At 41.2% G+C, this 20,342-nt stretch overlaps 1 protein-coding gene across 1 annotated transcript in view; it reads left to right on the top strand.

The window, feature by feature from the left end:
• Positions 1–5,620: 5,620 nt before the first annotated feature.
• Positions 5,621–20,342, top strand: part of fat2 (FAT atypical cadherin 2) — a 59,174-nt gene continuing 44,452 nt past the window's right edge. The window contains exons 1-4 of the mRNA XM_077733376.1: positions 5,621–5,633; positions 5,735–5,822; positions 14,723–17,976; positions 18,816–19,127. Coding sequence (XP_077589502.1) covers positions 5,621–5,633; positions 5,735–5,822; positions 14,723–17,976; positions 18,816–19,127 — 3,667 coding nt within the window. The remainder of the gene's footprint in view (positions 5,634–5,734; positions 5,823–14,722; positions 17,977–18,815; positions 19,128–20,342) is intronic.

Genomic DNA, 20,342 nt, shown 5'->3' with positions numbered 1-20,342 from the left:
GTTCTTCTTTTTTTATATTTTTATTCCTCCCAATCCAAGCTCCATTATGTGTTGCCCCTCCGTTTGACAACTTTGATGTAATTTAGCGATTTATCTGCTCTAAAACCATCTTGTGTTAAAATATGTACACACTTAATCTATGCGTATTGCAATGTTCAATTTTATGATCCCATATTTGAGGCTGATATACTTTTATTTTAACTTGTTTATTAAAAAACAGTCCTGACATAAATCAAATTCTTTAAAAATGAATCACAGCATGAGAACTCTAAACATAAGTGGAACTTTAAACATTAGTTTCCATGACGACCAAATAAGACAAAAAGTTCAGAACATCTAATGAACTGAATTGAATGCCTTTTATTTTCATTGTACAAATTTTAAAAGATTTAAAGCTTCACCCTCAAGTACTCAAACACTAAAATAATCAATAGCTAATCATAATAAATGTGTTTAAGCATTTTTTCTATGCGATCACAAGCAACTAAAGAGTGATTTATCATTTAGCTCATTAAGTTCAGGCACTCTGTTTATTTATGAGGCCCTCCACATTGCAGCTTGTGTAATATATATTGCAGGCGTGTGCCATTTTGCATCATAACTATCAACGGTTTACTCCCCCGCTTGAAAAGGTTTGTTTACGAGCCCCCGTAAAATCTAGCTTTAATAAAAAAATGCACTATACTATGTGTTTTTGTGTGTGTACTTTAGAGGTTTGATAATATATTGATACACTGATACTATATGTAGCAATAAAAATTCTATTCCATTGAATTGAATGCTTTTATTGTCATTATATAAATATAATTAGAATTAAAGCACCATAAATATGTGCAGAAATAACAACAACAGACATTGGAAGCCATTAAAAATCATTAAATAATAAATAAGTAGTCAACATAGTACATAAAAATAAGATAAATAAGCGTATTAGATATTTAGCTTATTCAACAAGTGGGTTTTTTTTGTTATGGCTGATTAAAAGTGATAAGAAGGGATAATTAATTTGGGTTTGCGTTTAGTGACTTGTGACAGATTTGCGCATAAGATTGAAACGTGTTTACTGGCCTTTTTCGTGCGACGACGCCGTTGTGAAAAGCCCTTTTGAAGGTGCTTAATCGAGATGGCGCTGTCATTTTGGCGCCAACAAAGTAGTTTGGCCCCCGCGGGAAGCGGTTTGCCGGGCCTGCCTGAGCCCGATGCTAATTCGCCATTGCGCAAAAAAAGGCTTTGTGATATTTCACATCTGATTAGCGGGTCTGCGTTCAGGCTTTATAGTCAAAGTGACTCCACTCTTGACAGCCTGTGATACTAAGCTCTTGTTATTCCACAAAAATCCATCCAAACACATCAAAATGATAACACACCAGCCAACTGTATATAATATATAATGTGCATATATGTTTATATGTGGATGTGTATATGTATATCATTTGTATATGTGCATATGTATATCATTTGAATATGTGTATGGACATACATACACATAAACACATCTACATGTATATTGGATTGGATTGGATAACTATATATACACATGTAATATGTACATACACATGTACATGTATATACACATGTACTTGTACATGTACATGTGTATATATATGTACATGCACATGTACATGTGTATATATATGTGCATGCACATGTACATGTGTATATATATGTGCACGCACATGCACATGTATATGCACATGCACATGTACATGTGTATATATATGTACATGCACATGTACATGTGTATATATATGTACATGCACATGTACATGTGTATATATATGTACATGCACATGCACATGTGTATATATATGTACATGCACATGCACATGTGTATATATATGTACATGCACATGCACATGTGTATATATATGTACATGCACATGCACATGTGTATATATATGTACATGCACATGCACATGTGTATATATATATATGTGCATGCACATGTACATGTGTATATATATGTGCATGCACATGTACATGTATATATATATGTACACGCACATGTACGTGTATATATATGTACACGCACATGCACATGTACATGTATACGTATACGTGTATATGTATATAGGGTTTTATTTTCTTTATAGCTTTGCATTTCTCTGGCTTTGAAATATTTCCCAGATGAAATGGGACTATTGTTGTATAGGAAAAGCAGCTTATTTGTTACCACGTCTGACGCCAAGAAAGAGCCAAATCCATGTTGTCGGCACGCCGTTCCTTCTAATGCGCACAAATGACTTCTAAATGGAACAAAACTGGAAAGGTTTCTCATTTGGAGGGGATATACAAGCATTATGGATAGAACAATGCCTCGACCAACTGCTCTCCTTATTAACGCTTGCTATTCCCCTTATTAAGCGATAAAAAAAACTTACAAATGTAACATATTTACTCACATAGGGCGCACATAAAAGTCTAAGATTTTCTCCAAAGTAGACAGGGATGTCCAATCACTATGCACTAAATCCAAGTTTCTGCAGATGTCGCTGAATGACGCTTTCTGGGTACATTGCTTACTGACACGCTATATTTTTAGTGTGAAAAGGGAACTCTCCAAATTGAAAAAAACAAAAAACGTATATGCTTAAAAGTAAAAGTACTGTTACATTGGTGTCATTTTGAAGTACTAGTATAGTTGCATCTATAAATTTAATATTCACTCAAAACTTCACTCAAAATGTCACTTTTTTAAACTGTTATAGTAACTTTTCCTTATAGTGTGTCAGTATAATGCTAATGATAAATACTTAACAAATATCAGCAATATTTAAGCAATTTTTAAACACTCAAATTTCTTTGCGTTCCAAAAGTGGTCCTAAAAATGGTTAAAAATCAATTTGTGTTTCAATGCACGACCATATTGACCCTGCACGAATATCAATGAAAGATATGTTTTCTTTAATCTTTTTTTTAAGGAGTAAAAAGCTGAAATCCTGCATGCACGCATTTCCTGTCCCATGCTGTTTGCACACACGCGCACCCACAATAAAAAAACGCCCCCTGCCTCATGCACCATCTGTCTTTTTTAAAAATTATTTATTTCTTTTCATTCTCTAGCCACACATTCACATCGTGCAATACATTTAAATTAGGGTTGTCCTGATTACACCATTTTGTGGGTGGTTTACTTGGTATGATTACTCTTGTTTTTCATCCCATAAAATAAGAACACCTTAAAAGAATTTCCCCTAGTTCCCTAGTTTGAATATTTTTAGACATTTTGAGGGTTTTTTCTCTTACAAAGGTAGTTTTGGGGCGTTGTTTCGCCCGGAAAATGTTGATTTGGGAGGATGTTTTTGTCCCTGCAATCCCCGAGTTTTGATGACGTTGACTTTTTCAGTTTTGGTGCGATGCCAAGACAATTTGTTTTCTCCCCGGGAGTGTTTAATTCATCCAACTTTACTCTTGTCTCTAATCTAATAGCTCCTTCTCGCAGGATTCATTTTGCCTAATTAAGATAGTTTGATTTAAACACTTTGATTCACCATCTGCACAATACTTCCCTTGAATTGTAATTTTCCTTTGTTTTATTTTCCGTTTAACAAGGGCCAATTAAGTCCGCTACCGCATTAAAACAAAACACCACGTTGTTATTTTGAATGCTTTTAAATAATCAAGAGATTTGTATGGAGGGATATTTCTGTATTTTCTCGCATATTAGTTTTTAATTAATTTTACAATTTTCGCATATAAGAAAAAAACTCACAATAGTACTAAAATTAATGGTAAAATGAAACTTGCCCCACAATATCAAATTTCTGGTCAATGGCGATTGCACAAAACCAAATAAATGAGTCCTAAAATTGCCATAAAATCATCAAAATTTTGCAATTTCTCGCATGTAAGCCGCCCCTGATTCACAATTTAAACCCACATATTCGTGGTTTTAAAAGGGAGTAAAAGGTTTGTTTTTTTCATGTTTTATGCCAAATACGTATTTTTTTTTCTTGACCTTTGTACATAGTCAATAGGAAATTTTGTTGAGCATTTTATCGGTTTATTTTGTATCTTTTCTCTTGAAATTTTGAAATAAATCACCGTATTTGCCATATATTTGACTCATTCATAATTTTTTGGAGCGATAAATGCAGCAGTCAAATGTTTGGACCTGCAAAAACTGTATTTTTTTCATATATAGGTCACACTGGACTATACATGACATGGACTCTGTTCAAAACTGGAATTTTCCCATTTCTGGTCTAAATAAACCAAAATGAATATCTGATTTTCCGCAAACGTTGCCCACGTTACACATTTTATGCTCTATTGCACTTGTTGAGCGACCCGCTGAAAGACGCACAAACCGTAGATCACTAGTTGTTTATTGGCGACCAATCCGCTGGCTTTCCGTCCCGTTATCCGTCCATCGGTGGGCAGGCGGCGGGCCAGAACGGCGGCGGATCGGATGACGAGTCGGTACGTACGCTGGCCGTCGCCTCTCTGCGGGCGCCCGCTTCATTTTTCTTTTGATCCCTGCGTGGAATGTAATCACTTCCATTCTCAGGTGGAATAGAATCGATTTGGTTCTTCAAAGTGGAATGTAAGCAATGTTATTCTCTCAGCGTGGAAGGTAATTGTTGCACAATTAAGCGTAAATTGCCGTTTCCACTGGGTACCTTCTTTAAAGAAATGTGATTAGATTTTGGCTGCAAGTCAGAGCCGTGTTTGCTGTACTTAATAGTATCAACATACTAATGCAAAAAAAATGTATTTTGCTGATTTTTAGCTGTGCTTTTTTTCAGCATTTGGCTGAGATGTTGAAATTGTACATTGTTAGAAATCTTATGGAGTTTATGCTTTTGGCAACTGTTCAATTTGTTTAAATGAATATGAATGGCTGCAAATGGCGGAAATATACAGTCAATTTTCCTCCAAAAATTGGAATTTAGTCCAGTGCCACTAGTCTTTAAAAATAAATAAAAGATCTGGCATATTTTTTTTTTATTGGGGAGGATGATATGAAATAGATATAGTGGATTAGTTAATGGGGACCATAGTGGTATTTTTGACCAGTCCATAAGCGACTTATAGGCCGGGAAATACGGCCTCGGTTTTCCTGTTTTTGATATCTATCTATCCAAGTCAACGCAGCGAGCGTGTGGAGGTAACAGCTTGGTATCCATCGGGATTTTTTTTTGACTTCCCAGAAGCTCTTTTCAGCTGAGGTTCACCTGCTGCCATGGCCTCCTGCCCACCTTCTGTCAGGATTTATTTCTGGAGCCCACCACCACTTTCCAATCCCTCCCTCCCTCTCTCCTTCCGTTCCTCCCTCTCTCTCATCGGAGCCTGGCGGATTTGTGTGTATTATTCATTGGGCGACCCTTCATCCCTCCTCGTTCCACCTCGGCTTCAGTTCATTTCCCACTAATTGTCCGTGTCTCCACGGCCATCTTTACTTTGCCATCTCTTGTTTTACTCACTTCCAAAAGAACGGGCGTGGGAACCGCCGGGTGACCTCCGCTAGCCGGAGATACCCGTGAAAAAGCTGCAGAAAACCCTTTGACGATCTTTTTAAAGCAATACAATCCATTCTTGCGTATATTTGAGGCAGCCATGATAGAGAAAATGCCATTTTAATGTTCAACATTTTTTCTGGGTGTAGAACCGAAGGCTTATGTGGCTAAAAAGTGGGTGGATTAAGTCCTCAGTGATTTGATTTGGGTAGAATAGCTGCATAAATCCAGGCTTGCAAGTGTGTCTCACCCGTCCTGCTGTCTTTTCTCCTTAGGACCATGTGTCTTCTCTCTGTGGGAATGTTGGACAAGATGTACTGGAGCAGCTTCTCATCACCTTCTGTCGCAGCTCCAAAGGGCAAGGTAAAAAAACATCACCTATCTTTTGGCTTCAAACTTTATCAAGTGACCATGACATACATTGTTAAGGTCAAGTCTTTCTTTTAACTGGGAGGACTGGTTTTGAATGGAGGTTGACCCCATGACATATATTTTTGGACCTAAATCTGCATTTTATAACCTTCATTTTGAGAATCTGCTATTACCAAGTCCTGTTTTGATAGCTTGGCCATGTATAAAAATTAAATGAATAAAAATATAAAATTACATATTAGAATTAGTTACCAGGATACTTGCCCATTGACAGTGTTTACCTCCACTTATAATGTATAATAGAATATTAAAGAATATAATATTATTTCTGCTTTGTAGCCTACTTAAAAGACAGAAAAAACTCATAAATCATATTTTTTTTCATCCTTAATGGCACTGGGTATGGAATTATTTTTTACTGGGTAGGAGCCAATCATCTCCTGGAATTTTAATAACAACCTGTTGCCTCTTCATCAAACAGTACCCCTTTTTTCCAAACACTATTCTCAGCCAATCAAAAGAAGAGAATCCCCACCCCTTTCACGCACTTTAACACAACATAGTAATTAAATGCAGTGGCTCATCTAACCTCGCCTGGTGGAAATAAATGGCAATAATCGAGAGGCCTGTTGCAAGCAAGCCAGGATAGGGCCTTCCTCGCTATCTCCACTATTTATTATAACGACGTGTCAGCCCCCCTCGGCCCACTCCCCTTCTTTAAACCTCTTGCCTTGTCCTTATCTGATGCAAAACACCCAAGCCAGGCCGTTTAGATGGATGTGGGGCGCCGAAGATGAGCGTAGATAGCGTCAAGCCGAGCCGAGGTGAGCCCACGTTTGGATTCACATGCGTGCACGCGCTCGCATGCCGCAACGGGCCGAGGGGGATACCAGCACCGCCCTCATGATTTGGCCTCCAGGCCTGGCACTTTTGTTTTACCATGTTGACACAAGACAACGCACTACACAAGTATTCGAAAATTGACTCCCGATCGACTGGAAGCGACAACAACAAAAAGAGAAATATGCATGTTTGTTTTCGGCAATACATTTTCGATACCAAAAACCCAAAGTTAAATGTTCAATTGTTTTGAAGATAATGGGTGTCCAATCATGTGGCTCTTCAAAACCTCCTTCAACTTGTTTAGGGTTTAAGCAAATTATCTGGCAACCCTCCCACTTTAAAAGGATTAAATGGATGGACATCAAGCACCAATCTATTCAGGCAAACAAAAAAAATCAAGCTCTTCCTCTGGCTAAGACGCACCCTCCCACCTAAGGGGTTTTTAACCAGATAGAACCTGACTGTGGGAGTTTGCGTGGGATTTCTTTGGGTACTCCACTCTCCTCTCACATCCCAAAACCATGCAATATATGCTAAATGTATGCCAAATTGTTCCTAGTTATGAAATATTGGTTGTTTGTCTCCTTGTCAGGTCGTCCTCCCCCACTAAGTTAGCGGAGATAGGCTCCAGCACCCCTCACGACCCTTGCGAGCATCAGAAAATGAAATAAATGCTTAGATACATCATTGATTATCTTGATCAATACTTTGGTACTTTAGACAACTATTCTGCCAACATAGATGTCCCAAAATGAGAGCAAAAAATAGGAATTAAAAAAGCAGCAGTGAAAGCAGCGGAGTCCTGGCCCTGGCCCCGAGGCCCACAGGCACCAAAAAAGGGGGGGACGCCATTGACAATCTGGGCAAAAAGGTGTGTGCGTGGACGCATGTGTGACGAAGAGGAGGGCCCGGGTGAAGAAAAGGGTGGAGATGAGAGCCAGTGTCGTCTTGCCTTGCATGTCAAGCAAGCACTCGCAAGTTGGCTTCCGCGCTGACTAATACTACGACGTAGTAGTACTTCATTTTTACAAACATTACTTTTGGAATTCAACGTGAACGACCCTCTCAAAAAATGGAAGTAAGCCGCTTGAACTGGATCTGGAAAGTTCCCAAAGTGCGACAGGAAGGAAAAGCACATTGATATCAGGTAGCGTTTACACTCCTCTTGGATAAAAGTAATGGGATGCGTCCCTTGAAGTGGAATGGGAAGTTTATTTAACTGTCGCATCCCGTTGGTGACCCAATACTTTTAGTAAAATAGCATCATTGTTAATGTTGATATTTAGATTATTTAGTTAGTGTTTGCTCATTTCTATTAGGAAACTTATGTGGTGAAATGATGTCCCCAAAATCGTGTCACTTTGGTAATGCAAAATTTGGGAAGAAGATCTCCATAAATTGGAATAAAATGAGAGGGTGAGAATAATCTTTTTGGATTGTGTCTTTGATGCTGCAACTTTTCATAGTAGATTTCTCATTTTGTCTGAGAGCAAAGATTTTCTTTTTCATAACGCCACTCATCCCAACTCGTTGGCGTGCTTGCTCTCATCTCACATCTTAAAGCAGCACAACAACAAAACAACAGCGTCTTCTATTCGCCGTACGCCAGTCGACATTTCTTCTTCTTTTCTTCTTGTGGCGTGGATGATGGAGCAATATTAAAGAGACGATTCCATCTTCATTCCTCGGCAGCAGCGTGGTATCCTTGACCCCGACGGGACCTTTCTGCATTATTGAGGCGCACTCGTCGTCTGCTCCTTCCGGAGGAGCGCAAGATCATCTTCAAGTGGAGAACGCTGAATAATCTTACTGTTAAACTAGCGACTGAGTCATCAAAATTCACCCGCAAACACTTCATTATCCTCATTGCTCCGTTCCCCCTTTCCCACAATCCATTTTCTTCAGAAAATCCAAGCTTAAGACCAGTTAGCCGTAATCCTCCATTCATTTTTTGAGCTGTTTAGCCTCACTAGGGTCACAGGGGGTGCTGGAGCCTATCCCAGCTGACTTCAAGCGACACCCTGAATTGGTGGCCAACCAATCGCTCGTTGCTATGGGCATTTTAGATTGTTCGACCAGCCTAGTAAGCACATTTTGGGAATGTGGGAGGAAAACGGAGTACCCGGAGAAAACCCACGCAGGCAGAACTTGCAAACTGGACACAGGAGGACTGAACCGGGATCGAACCCAGGACCTCGATGCGCTAAGCACTCTTCCGCCAGGCCGCCCAGTTAGCCACAAAGAACTAAAAAATTAAGCCACACCAAAACAGACAGAAACCCACCAAAAACCCTCAATTAAAATCGTATTATTCAAAAGCAATCTGCCAAATTATTGTTTAAATATAATTCATTTGCGTTTAATGGGCTCTGATGAATTTGTGTTTTAAGAGAATAAAATAGAAGCATGAAATGCCAAAGGATATACTACAAAATAGGTTCAGAAGCAAAGAGCCGCATGCAATTCGAGAGCCATATGTTCGCCACTCCTGCAGAAAACGGTACATTTTTTGTACCCGCTTTCCGAATCCAAATCCATGTTATTTTAATTTGGAATTCCTGTCTGACCGTTAATGCATTGTTACTGTTTGTACCAAAAACATCAGACACTATCGTGTATATGTATATATTTACAGTATAGACATAAAACATGATTTTATGGCTTTGAACAATAATTTTAAATCTTGGTAAGTTTGGGAACTTTTTGCCACTGAAAAAAATTATATATGTATAGTATATATATACTTTTCGTTCTGAGAGAGGACAAAAAGGCTGTTTTGTATGTGTGTGGTTTAATGCTAATCATACATAAATAAATAATCACACTTTTTCAGGTCTCTAACTGAAAGAAAATGTTGCTTTGCCCAGACGGGGATAATTTTCAAATAACTTAATGGACCGTCCTCTTTTGTCATCTTATATAATATGTTACATATAAAAGAATCGATAAGAATTTGGCTCATTTTCACGTGTCCTTTCTCTCCAAACGTGAAATTGTGGGCGGAGCATGGCCGCAAAATTTGACGGCTCGCCATAAAACCAAACTTGGACAGGAGCATCCGTTCGATAATGATAAATACCGTTTTTTTTTTGCATGGAACACGACGTTACAGTCCGGTTTGAAATAAATGGGCAAATGTGAGTAAATAAATCCGCCCTCCACGCTGAGTAAGTGAGCGCGCCTGCGTGTGCGAGCGCCGTCGTTAACGAGGGCGCTGATGCTGATGTGTGGGATCCATTATGTGGCTGACAGTGTTCATTAGCCTCAAATGGAGTTCATGATTGTTTGTGTTTTCAATTTGTTGCCTAATCCATCCTCGTGGCTATACCTTGAACCTCCATTACAGATTGGAGTGGCCGGGAAATAGGCCGTCGCGAGCCGCACTCAAAGCCCACGCCATTGTTAACCGCGTGCAAAAACAAGCCGTGCGCTCCCCGGCCGCTTTGTGTAGAAAGTTAGGGTCCTTAAGGGTGCTATTAAACGGTGAGTGTGTGCCCAAAAAAATGAAAGGAACTAATGTCATTTTACATGGGAGAAATTAATTTGGCTAAGGGAACGCCCACTTTTACAGAAATTCTGGTTGTGACATCACTTTTCACTCTTAAGCCTTTTTTTTGAGTTTTCGGGGATGCAATATTCAGTATTGTATATGTATATGTATGTACATGTACTTGTACACATACATGTATATGCATATGCAAATGCTTATGAATATGTATGTATATGAATCTATCTATATATACATCTACATGTATATGTATATTTGTGTATATGTATATATGTGTATATTTATATATGTATATGTATATATGTGTATATTTATATATGTATATGTATATATGTGTATATTTATATATGTATATGTATATATGTGTATATTTATATATGTATATGTATATATGTGTATATTTATATATGTATGTATATATGTGTATATTTATATATGTATGTATATGTGTATATTTATATATGTATGTATATATGTGTATATTTATATATGTATGTATATATGTGTATATATGTATGTGTATATATATATATATATATGTATACTTGTGTTTTATTACAATTACATAAGGTATGGCTTTATTCTGGTAATATTGTATTGGAATATTTTGCCTAAATTATTGCTCCTTTTTCTATAGTATTGACTTAATTTTCGTAATATTACAACTAGATTATCATCGTAGTTTTTTCTCCTTTTGTGTTTTGGATTAACCGAATTTTCCTAAATACATATTTTTGACCTGTTAAATTTCTGCCTCCGAGATCCCGGCGGAAGGGCCAACAAAGGTCGTTTTAATGACGACAATTACTCTCAGACTTTCCAAATCTGGGGCACCTGTTTTTCTTTTTAATGGCCATCCTCCCTCATGCTATGGCTTGTCCTCCCTTCCCATTTGGAGGTCAGTGTAAATAATGTGTTTGTGACTTTTATGGGATTCCCCCGCATCCCAGCAGTCATCCAAAATGTCTGACCTTTCAACTTTCCCTCCACAACGTGCTGACTGAATCCATTGTGGAAACACACACACTCCCTCGCATTTGTGGCATTCCTCGGGGCGTTTGCTCACCTTTTAGCAAAGTTGCTAAACAATCGAGGGGAATTTTAATTGTTTATGAGCACTTTGAGTCAGGTTAACATTATAAAAGATGTATACATTGTTTTTAATTTGTTGCAAATGAAGAGGAAATAATTAAAATCATAAATATGAGTTGTTTTCCAAACTAGTTGGCGTGTTAATACAAAATGTGTCCATGCTTGATTATAATATAATTTGTAAAATCATTGTCGGTGATTAATACGCAGTTATAAAACACAATTTTCTTTGGCAGATGTCTAATTTAACTCCCAGGCATGGACACAATACTTTTAGGAATGTATTTATTGGTCTTCTGCAGCTTTAAACACTTAAAAGCTCTACAAATGGATTGGATGTCTATTATTGATAAACCCATTAGTAGGAGGCTGCATGTGGATTTCCTAAAACTTTTTTAATGCATCTTATCGACCAAATTTCATGTTGCAGATGAGTCTCATCTTATTTGTCATTTTTGGGACTTTTTTATGGCTCTTTTGGGTCATGTACATGCCCAAATTCCCTATTGCTAAATTGAAACTGGGCAGAAAAATAATCTAAGTGGCGCTACCAAACTAAATGAGTTCCTAGCAACTATTTTCAACAGCATTTGGTGGCAATTCCAGTCAAAACGACGATAAATTTGGCTCAAAAACGGTATTGATGGAATTCCAAATCCATTCTCAAGCGCAAACAGTTTATTATGAGTGTTGTTTTAGCGGTAATAGGAAAGTGGGAAGAGTTTTAGCTCCTTTTCTGACATAAATCCAAGCGGAATGGTGATTGATTGGAAGCATTTGGGAGGACAAAGAAACACACTCAAACACATTACACAAAAACACACACACACACATTTGAGGGAGCAACCTGCAGCCACTTGTCGAGCCGTATCAAATTTCCTCATTTTTCCCAGGAACGTCACATAAGGACCCGCAGCACTTGTGTCACTTTATCAAATGTACAGATTTCAGTTTCTTCGGATGACATAAATCTTGCTGTTTCTTCTTCTTTTTTTTTTCCAAAGAGAAGCTCAAATGAGACAAAATCAAGCACAGCATGTTCCTGCTGTGCAACAATTCTTCTGTGTCGAGGCTTGTCACACTCAAAAGAAATTCCTTTCATGATTCGGCAAATGCTGCCGTGCACAATACACAATTGTCTATAATTTAGGATACTGGATACTGTCAATTTGGGACCAGACGGCAGTAGATCTAGTAGAAAACAGTATATATTCTTATATAAGCCACAAGGTACTGTAAAGAAAAAGATGACAGACATTGTCATGGTTAAAATTCCATAAAAATTCCAACACATCAACACGTGCTGGCTCTAGAGGTGACTGTGTAGTTCCCTTAGATGCCAATTAGTATACGTTAAGTCTCGTCTCTGAACCTCTTGGCCAATTATCTTAAAACTTGGCTGTTAGACCAACAAAATTGTGATTATAAATTATAACCCTGTCTAACACTGTTCTACGTATGTGTGTGTGTGTGTTACAGTTTATCTTCAACCTACACAAGCGAATAAAGATGGAAATTAGCCCTCAGCTATAATCTTGCATATTTTTCATTAACATCAATATTAATATATTCATTAATATGTGCTGTCCCTTATTAAATCAAACTCAAAGTGCGTGTATAGTTCATGCAAAACATAATACATAACGTACTCATTTTGCAAACCACTATTGTATCCCGATCCGACATTTCTGTACCAATACTAATTTTTGGGTACGTCAAATAGGAAAAGTTAAGGTTTTCTTTTTGACTTATGTACAAAATTTGAATGAAATCGAACGGAGATCAACTCCAATCCCCACCTGCCGCTTAACATACACGTCAGATCGCAAATCTGGGCTAACGGGGAAAAAAAATGTCTTTCCGGCCTCTCGCAAAAGCCGAGCGTAGCGATTCCCGCGGCGTGGATGAAGCCAACGGCGTTATGGCGTCTTATCTGTGCACGCTGATGGGATAGCGCGTAATGCTCGCCTGGCTTTGGCACAAAAGCTGGGCCCGTGCAGGTAGCCCGGAGGCGCCGGCGTATGGTGACGGCCACGATTTTGAGGATGAGGACGCTACGGGTGTTTTATCTGCGGCGTGGAGGCGACGCGCGGCTGACGCGGGATCAGATTAGCTCAGTCCGGGTCACTGTTTGGGTTTTGGGGCCGTCAGATTGTAGGCATCATTATCATCTCAACACAGCATGCCACTTAGTTTAGGTAACGTGCAGACACCCATCGCTTGACGCATGCACCACTTGCATTCTTCTTTATATTACGCCCCCCCCCCCCCCCCCCCCCCAAAAAAAAAAAGATGAGATGTCAGCGATATAATGTCCGCTTTTTGGCTGATGGGCTCTCTCGTGAAGGTGGATCGATATGTTGGCCAGCTAATCAATTGGGCTGATTTAATAGCTTAACTGTCGAGTGTTTGATCAATTCGTGACTGGACGTTTGGTCGCCGGTCAAATGTACTTAGATATTAAACAGTACTTAGATATTAAACAGTACTTAGATATTAAACACTACTTAAATATTAAACAGTACTTAGATATTAAACAGTACTTAGATATTAAACACTACGTAGATATTAAACACTACTTAGATAATAAACAGTACTTTGATATTAAACACTACTTTGATATTAAACACTACTTTGATATTAAACACTACTTAGATATTAAACACTACTTAGATAATAAACAGTACTTAGATAATAAACAGTACTTTGATATTAAACACTACTTTGATATTAAACACTACTTAGATATTAAACACTACTTAGATATTAACCACTATTTAGATATTAAACTCTCTCTCTCTTTGATATTAGATTATTTGAGTTTTGCATTGCATTTCAATGCAAAACTATCTCGTTTTGATTTGTATTCCCGTGTATATCTTGTTTAGTTTGACCACCTTGTCCAAAATAATGCGTGTTTGGGAAGAGTTGGTAGGAGAGCGTTTGTGGCCGATAGCATCGATTGCGGCGCTTAACATTGGTGCTGAAATCCCCCCCGCAAGGAGATTTAGCAAGTGATCGCAGTTTCAACTTGTTGCTTCGTCAAGGCTGTCAATAGAATAATTCTAGCAAGGTTTAAGAAGGCGGGGGTTAAGTTCCACCTGCCTCGAGATGCTCCGAGGCAACTTTAGTTTTTTTCAAACGCCGTGTTTCGCTTAGGACAAGTCAGAACTAGATTGGTGTGTGATTGCATTGCCTTTGGCGTGCCACAGGCACATTGAGTGAAACACTTTTTATTTTCTCTTTCCAAATCTTTTCAAATCTTCCTTTGATTTGCGATGCGGTTTCTGGGTTAGTAAACATGGCAAATAGTGGTTTGTTTTTGGTTGTTATGGTAGGCTTTTTCAGATTACCATCGAATAAGATGCTGCATTAATGCAATTTTAGCACTCTTGTCTTAATCTATTCCTAAAAGTGTCATAAATATCTATTTTTTTCTATTTTTCAGACAGCAGAGGATGAAAAAGCTACTCCAAACAATGGCCAGGTCATTACAGACTTTGCTAACATTAGCTACGGTTCTGCTAAATGGTGATGGAACCACGTTAGAAGTCAAGACCGGATCTCCGCTGAGGTTCTCGCACCACCTCTACAACGCCACGATTGACGAGAACGCCAGCCCGGGTTCCTACGTGGAGATCCCGGTGAAGATGGGCGTCCAGATGGTGAGTCCCTTCTGGAATATCAAATTTGCAATCGTCTCCGGGGACGATGGTGGATTTTACCAGGCTCAGGCTGTCAAAGTCGGAGACTTTTGCTTCCTCCGAATCAAAACCCAACACGCCGCACTCCTGAACAGGGAAGTCCGAGACGCCTATGCGTTGACCGTGGAGGCCACGGAGAGCACTCAGGAACTCCGGGCAAAGACCAAAGTCTTTGTGCAGATCCTGGACACCAATGACCTCAAGCCACTTTTCGAGCCGTCTTCGTACAACGTGGACATCCGGGAAGACGCCCCGCTTCAGTTCAGTTTGACCAGGGTGACCGCCGCGGACGCCGACACGGGCAGCAACGCGGAATTCTACTACTCCTTCACGGTCAGATCCCGCGCCTTCGCGGTGGACCCCTTCAGTGGGATCATCAGTCTCTTGAAGACCCTCAACCACACCCAAATGGAACGGTATGACCTGACCGTGTTAGCCGAGGACCGGACCAGGAGGATCTCTGGCGTTCAGAAGTACGGCAACGTGGCTAGGGTGAACGTGAGGGTGAAGAAAGCTTTCGCGGCGTCTCCAGTGATCGGACCCGGCGCCGAGCCGTCATTGTCCTCTGACGGCATGGTCGAGATCAATGTCCACGTGGAAGCTGGCCTCAAACCCATCCAATCTCTCCGCATTGTTGGAGGTGACCCTCACAAGTACTTTGAGGTCATCCCTGAAGGTTCCCAAGGATGCAACTTCCAAATCGTGTCGACCAAAAGGATCCCTTGGTCGCAAAGTCCCTTTGGCTTTAATTTGTCCCTCCAAGCTCAAGACTTCAGCACCCCCAGTTTGACGTCTGCCGTCAGTGCAATCCACGTTCCGGCTTTTCATTACCACCCAATGGCGTTCTTGGAGAATACCTACCTGGCCGTCCTCAGTGAGGTTTCTCCGCCGAAAACCTTCGTTCTAAAGGTCTTGGTTCATTCTGGTAATGTGACGTATAGTATCAAAGCGAACCCAGATGGCTTTAAATTCAAGATAAATCCCCAAAACGGAGTCATTACGACTAGGGAGAAGTTGGACTTTGAAATCCAGGATCGCTACGAGTTTGACGTGCTGGCCAATGAAGGCGAAGTCCAGGCCCAGGCTCACGTGGTGGTCCAGATCCTGGACGAGAACGACAACAATCCGGAATTCACATCAAGTTCCTACCAGGCGGCCGTGGACGAAAACATCCCCGTCGGCAGCAGCGTTGCGGAAATAAAAGCGAAAGATGCGGACGGCGGCAAACACGGTTTCGTGACTTACGGCATTTCAAACTCGGAAGTCCTGCCATTCGCGATTGACCCCTTCACGGGCGTCATCTCCACCACGGAACATTTGGACTTTGAGCTGATGAACCGCTGGTACCACCTGAGGGTTTGGGCCTGGGACAGCGGAGAACCCTTCAGTCGGGTCAGCGAGTGCACCGTCACCATCACCCTCAACAACGTCAACGACAACGTGCCTCTTTTTGAGCGAGTGGCCTGCAACGTGACCGTTCCGCCGGATGTTTCCGTGGGCCATTCGGTCGTCAAGCTGTCGGCTGTCGACTTGGACGAATTGCAACAGCTGCGCTACGTCATCCACTCGGGTAACGATCTTCAGGTGTTTAGCATCCATTCCGCCACGGGCGACGTCACGTTGAGGCGGGCCATCCCGCCAGGCGTGCACTCCTTCGACTTGAGAGTCCTGGCTTCTGACGGCGAACACCGCTCCGAGGCTTCGATGGTCCGGGTGACGGTGACCGGTAGGGGCGACGAGCCCACCATCAGCTGCCGGGAAACGTTGATTTCCAAACAGTTGACCCACAAACTCATCCAATCCATCAAACCCATCTTATCCGAAGACGAAGAAGACGCCTTGTCTTATATTCACATAACCAACAGAAACGTCCCCAAATTTGACCCCGGGCTTCCCGGCTCTCTGGATATCGCCGAGAACCACCCATTGAACTCCACCTTGGTCCGCCTGGGTGCGTCGGACGCCGACACCGGCTTCAACGGAATGCTAACCTACGCTATTTCCGGAGGTGACGAAGACGGCCGCTTCGTTATCGACATCTTCTCCGGCGATCTCCGGCTAGTTGGTCCACTGGACCGAGAGAGCAAAGAGTTTTACATCCTAAACATCTCCGTCTACGATCTGGGAACCCCGCAGAAGTCCGCCTGGAGATTCCTCGCCATAAACGTGCTGGACGTCAACGACAACCCGCCGCGTTTCGATCGACCCAGACGTGTCATTCACGTGGACGAAAACGTCAAGGTCAACTCTGTGGTTTTCACGGCCCTGGCGACCGATCCCGACGCGGACGCCAGTGGGGAAGTCGAGTACAAGCTGCTGACGTCCACCGACCTATTTCGGGTCGATGAAGAGACTGGCGAGGTGGTGGTCAGAGCCCCTTTGGACCGAGAAAGCTCCCCCAGGCACGACCTCCGGATCGAAGCCAGAGACAAGTCCAAACTTACTCCCACAATGTTCTCCATCTTCCACCTGGTCGTCATACTTCGGGATGTCAACGACAACCCTCCTACGTTCCTGACGACGGTCTACAGTGTCAAAGTTCCCGAGGATGTACCCATCGGAACCTTGCTGGTATGGCTGGAGAGCGTGGATTCCGACCTGGCCGCCGGTGGCCGTGTCACCTACAACCTAAAGAACACGGAGACTGGGATTTTTCACCTGGACTCCTCCACCGGCGCCTTAACCCTGGAGAAGGAGTTGGACTTTGAAAGACGCGCCTGGTACAACCTCACGGTCCGAGCGCTGGACCACGGTGTTCCGCGATCCCTCTCGTCTTCCTGCTTGGTGGAGATCCAGGTCTTGGACGTCAACGAGAACCTCCACCGCCCACTTTTCTCTGAATTTGTGTACGAGGCCGCGGTGATGGAGGACGCGGCGGCGGGGACGGCGGTGCTGACCGTGACGGCCTCAGACAAGGACGTGGGAGGAGACGGCGTCATCCGCTACCTCATCCAAGATGGCTCTGGCCTTGGCGTCTTCTCCATTAATGAAGAAACAGGTAAGACAAAATATTTCATTGATATTCTCATTTCAAGTCAATAATTTGAGTTCTGTTAACAAAGAGGTCTCAAACTTGAAGTCCAGGAACAATTTTTTGAGGCTCCCAACTGAAATCCAACTACTATAATCATTTGTATGACCCATGCAAGAATGTGTCTGGAATCCAATTGTGTTTGTATCCCACATTTCCAATATCATTCTCTGGTTTATACTTTTCCGTCTTAAAGGACATAACGCACTTTCATTTCCGTTACCGAGGTCTGGGTGACGCGCAACAGCATATTCAATGTCAGCCTTGGACAAGGTGCTTTTCTTTTTCATATAAAACATCCCTGCAATCCCCCAGAAAATCACTCCGCATTGCATGAGTTTGTCGCTGCACTTTGAAAAATCAGGGCCAAGTTCTCCGTCATACGGGGACCAAAAAGCTCGGGATTTATGAATGGCTCAAAGTGGATACAAAATATTGATCCGCTTTGCCTATTTTTACATAGATTTTTTGAAGATTGTATTAGATTAGAATTTTATTTCATCCCCTATTCAGGAAATTTCTTGCTTGCAGGAGCAAGACAGACACAGAAGACATTGTAGACCTAGTTAAAAATATATATATATATTTTAAGACTCCCCAATTCTTTGCAGTTTCGATTTAACTTGAAAATAAAAGTCTACATATACTTTATTTCAGAAGGGATTTCTTTTACGATCACAAAACTATTTTCCCATGTCTAAACGGCATGTGTACGTCTAATTTTTTAGTAAATAAGACAAAAAAAAAACAAGTACAGCGTGCTTAACACTTGTTCCAAATATCACAGTATCGATCTTTTGTCCCAGGTGTAATCCGTACCACTCGACCACTGGACCGAGAGAAAGTGTCCCACTACTGGCTGTCCGTGGTAGCCACCGACCTCGGTACAGAACCCAGAAGTTCCTGGACTCAGGTCTACGTGGAATTACTGGATGTCAACGACAACCCTCCGGAGCTCTCTCAAGCCGTGTACTTTGCGGCCGTCCCCGAGAACATGGACGCCGTGGCCTCCATCGTCCAGGTGGAGGCTTCGGACGCTGACGTCTCCTCCGTCGGACGACTCTCCTTCCACATGGCGGAGTCTTATCGGACGTATTTTGATGTGGATCGCCAAACAGGTCAGTTACTGGTTCTTGTTTACGTTTCGGTCTTAAATTGGCGTCTGTACTGGATCGCAATGATGCTTTCGTGTCTGCCAATCTAAAACTTGGAGACTTTAGGGGAGGATGGGAGATAGTGGGTTCAGATATGTCCAAGATTCCTAAGCTTGGCCTCGGGCAGCGTAACCCCGAGCACCCTCTCGTCAGTCATCGGATTTAGCAGATTGGAGGTCATTCAGTCAATCTGGTGGGATCGGTTGTGGCGCTTTGCTACACACGGTCATTTATTCGCTGTCTGCATGGTGCTGAATTTCATTTGAATCCCCGTCACACGTGATTAAAGTGAAAGATGATAGTAATAGTTGGCTCCCACTTCCAATTAAGATGAGAACCAGGGGCGGGAACCTCCTGGGTACATCCTAATGCGCTTGACGATAACGGCCACGTGGAGAGGATTATCTCAAGAACATGGCGATAGAGCCAGTATGGAAAATCGGGTCAGGATATTAATGTACGATGCGACTGATAAAGGGGAAAACAAGCTCTTTTGTTCATTTCATCTGGGAGGACCGGCTCATTTTGTCTTCCATTAAGGGTGCCGGTCCGGTGCCTTCGGTTCATTTTGATTGGAAGACGCCAATGTACTTAATGTTTAAGTCAAAATGAACGTGATGGGTAGCCAACAAATTAGTGTAGGTGCTAATTTTGATCTAGCTTCAAATGTTGTTATTAGTATAGTGGTTCTTTTACTAAACAAATCAAATCAAAAGCCTTTATTGTCATTGTACAACAGCCTTGTATATTGAAATTAGTGATGATACTCCACAAAGTGCGTGTTTCTTAATAAAAACATGAATAAGTCATGAAAAAGTCACGTCCGGGCAAAGTAAATTCTTAAATATTGCACAATCTACAATGTTGCACGTGTTTTTGCACAGAACTAGAGAGCAAAGAGTCACTGCACATCTTGTATGCTGCTTTCTCTTACATTTAGACATGTTTTATTTATTTATATTCATATAGATTTAGAATTTTTTAAATTATTTATCTTTATATACTTTTATACATTCATATTTATACATATACAAAAGAACATCAGTGACATACATATATATACGTATATATATGTAGGAAAAAAATATATATGTATGTATATACATATACTTACATGTATGTGCTGTCTTACTAAAAAAACTCTTAATTTGTTCTATGTGAGAGAAAACTTGAATGAAT

Source organism: Stigmatopora nigra, chromosome 14 (genome assembly GCF_051989575.1).
Source record: "Stigmatopora nigra isolate UIUO_SnigA chromosome 14, RoL_Snig_1.1, whole genome shotgun sequence".
NCBI classification, from domain to species: Eukaryota; Metazoa; Chordata; class Actinopteri; order Syngnathiformes; family Syngnathidae; genus Stigmatopora; species Stigmatopora nigra.
Note: the sequence above shows the minus strand (reverse complement) of the source record. Positions and strands in the feature narration are given on the sequence as shown.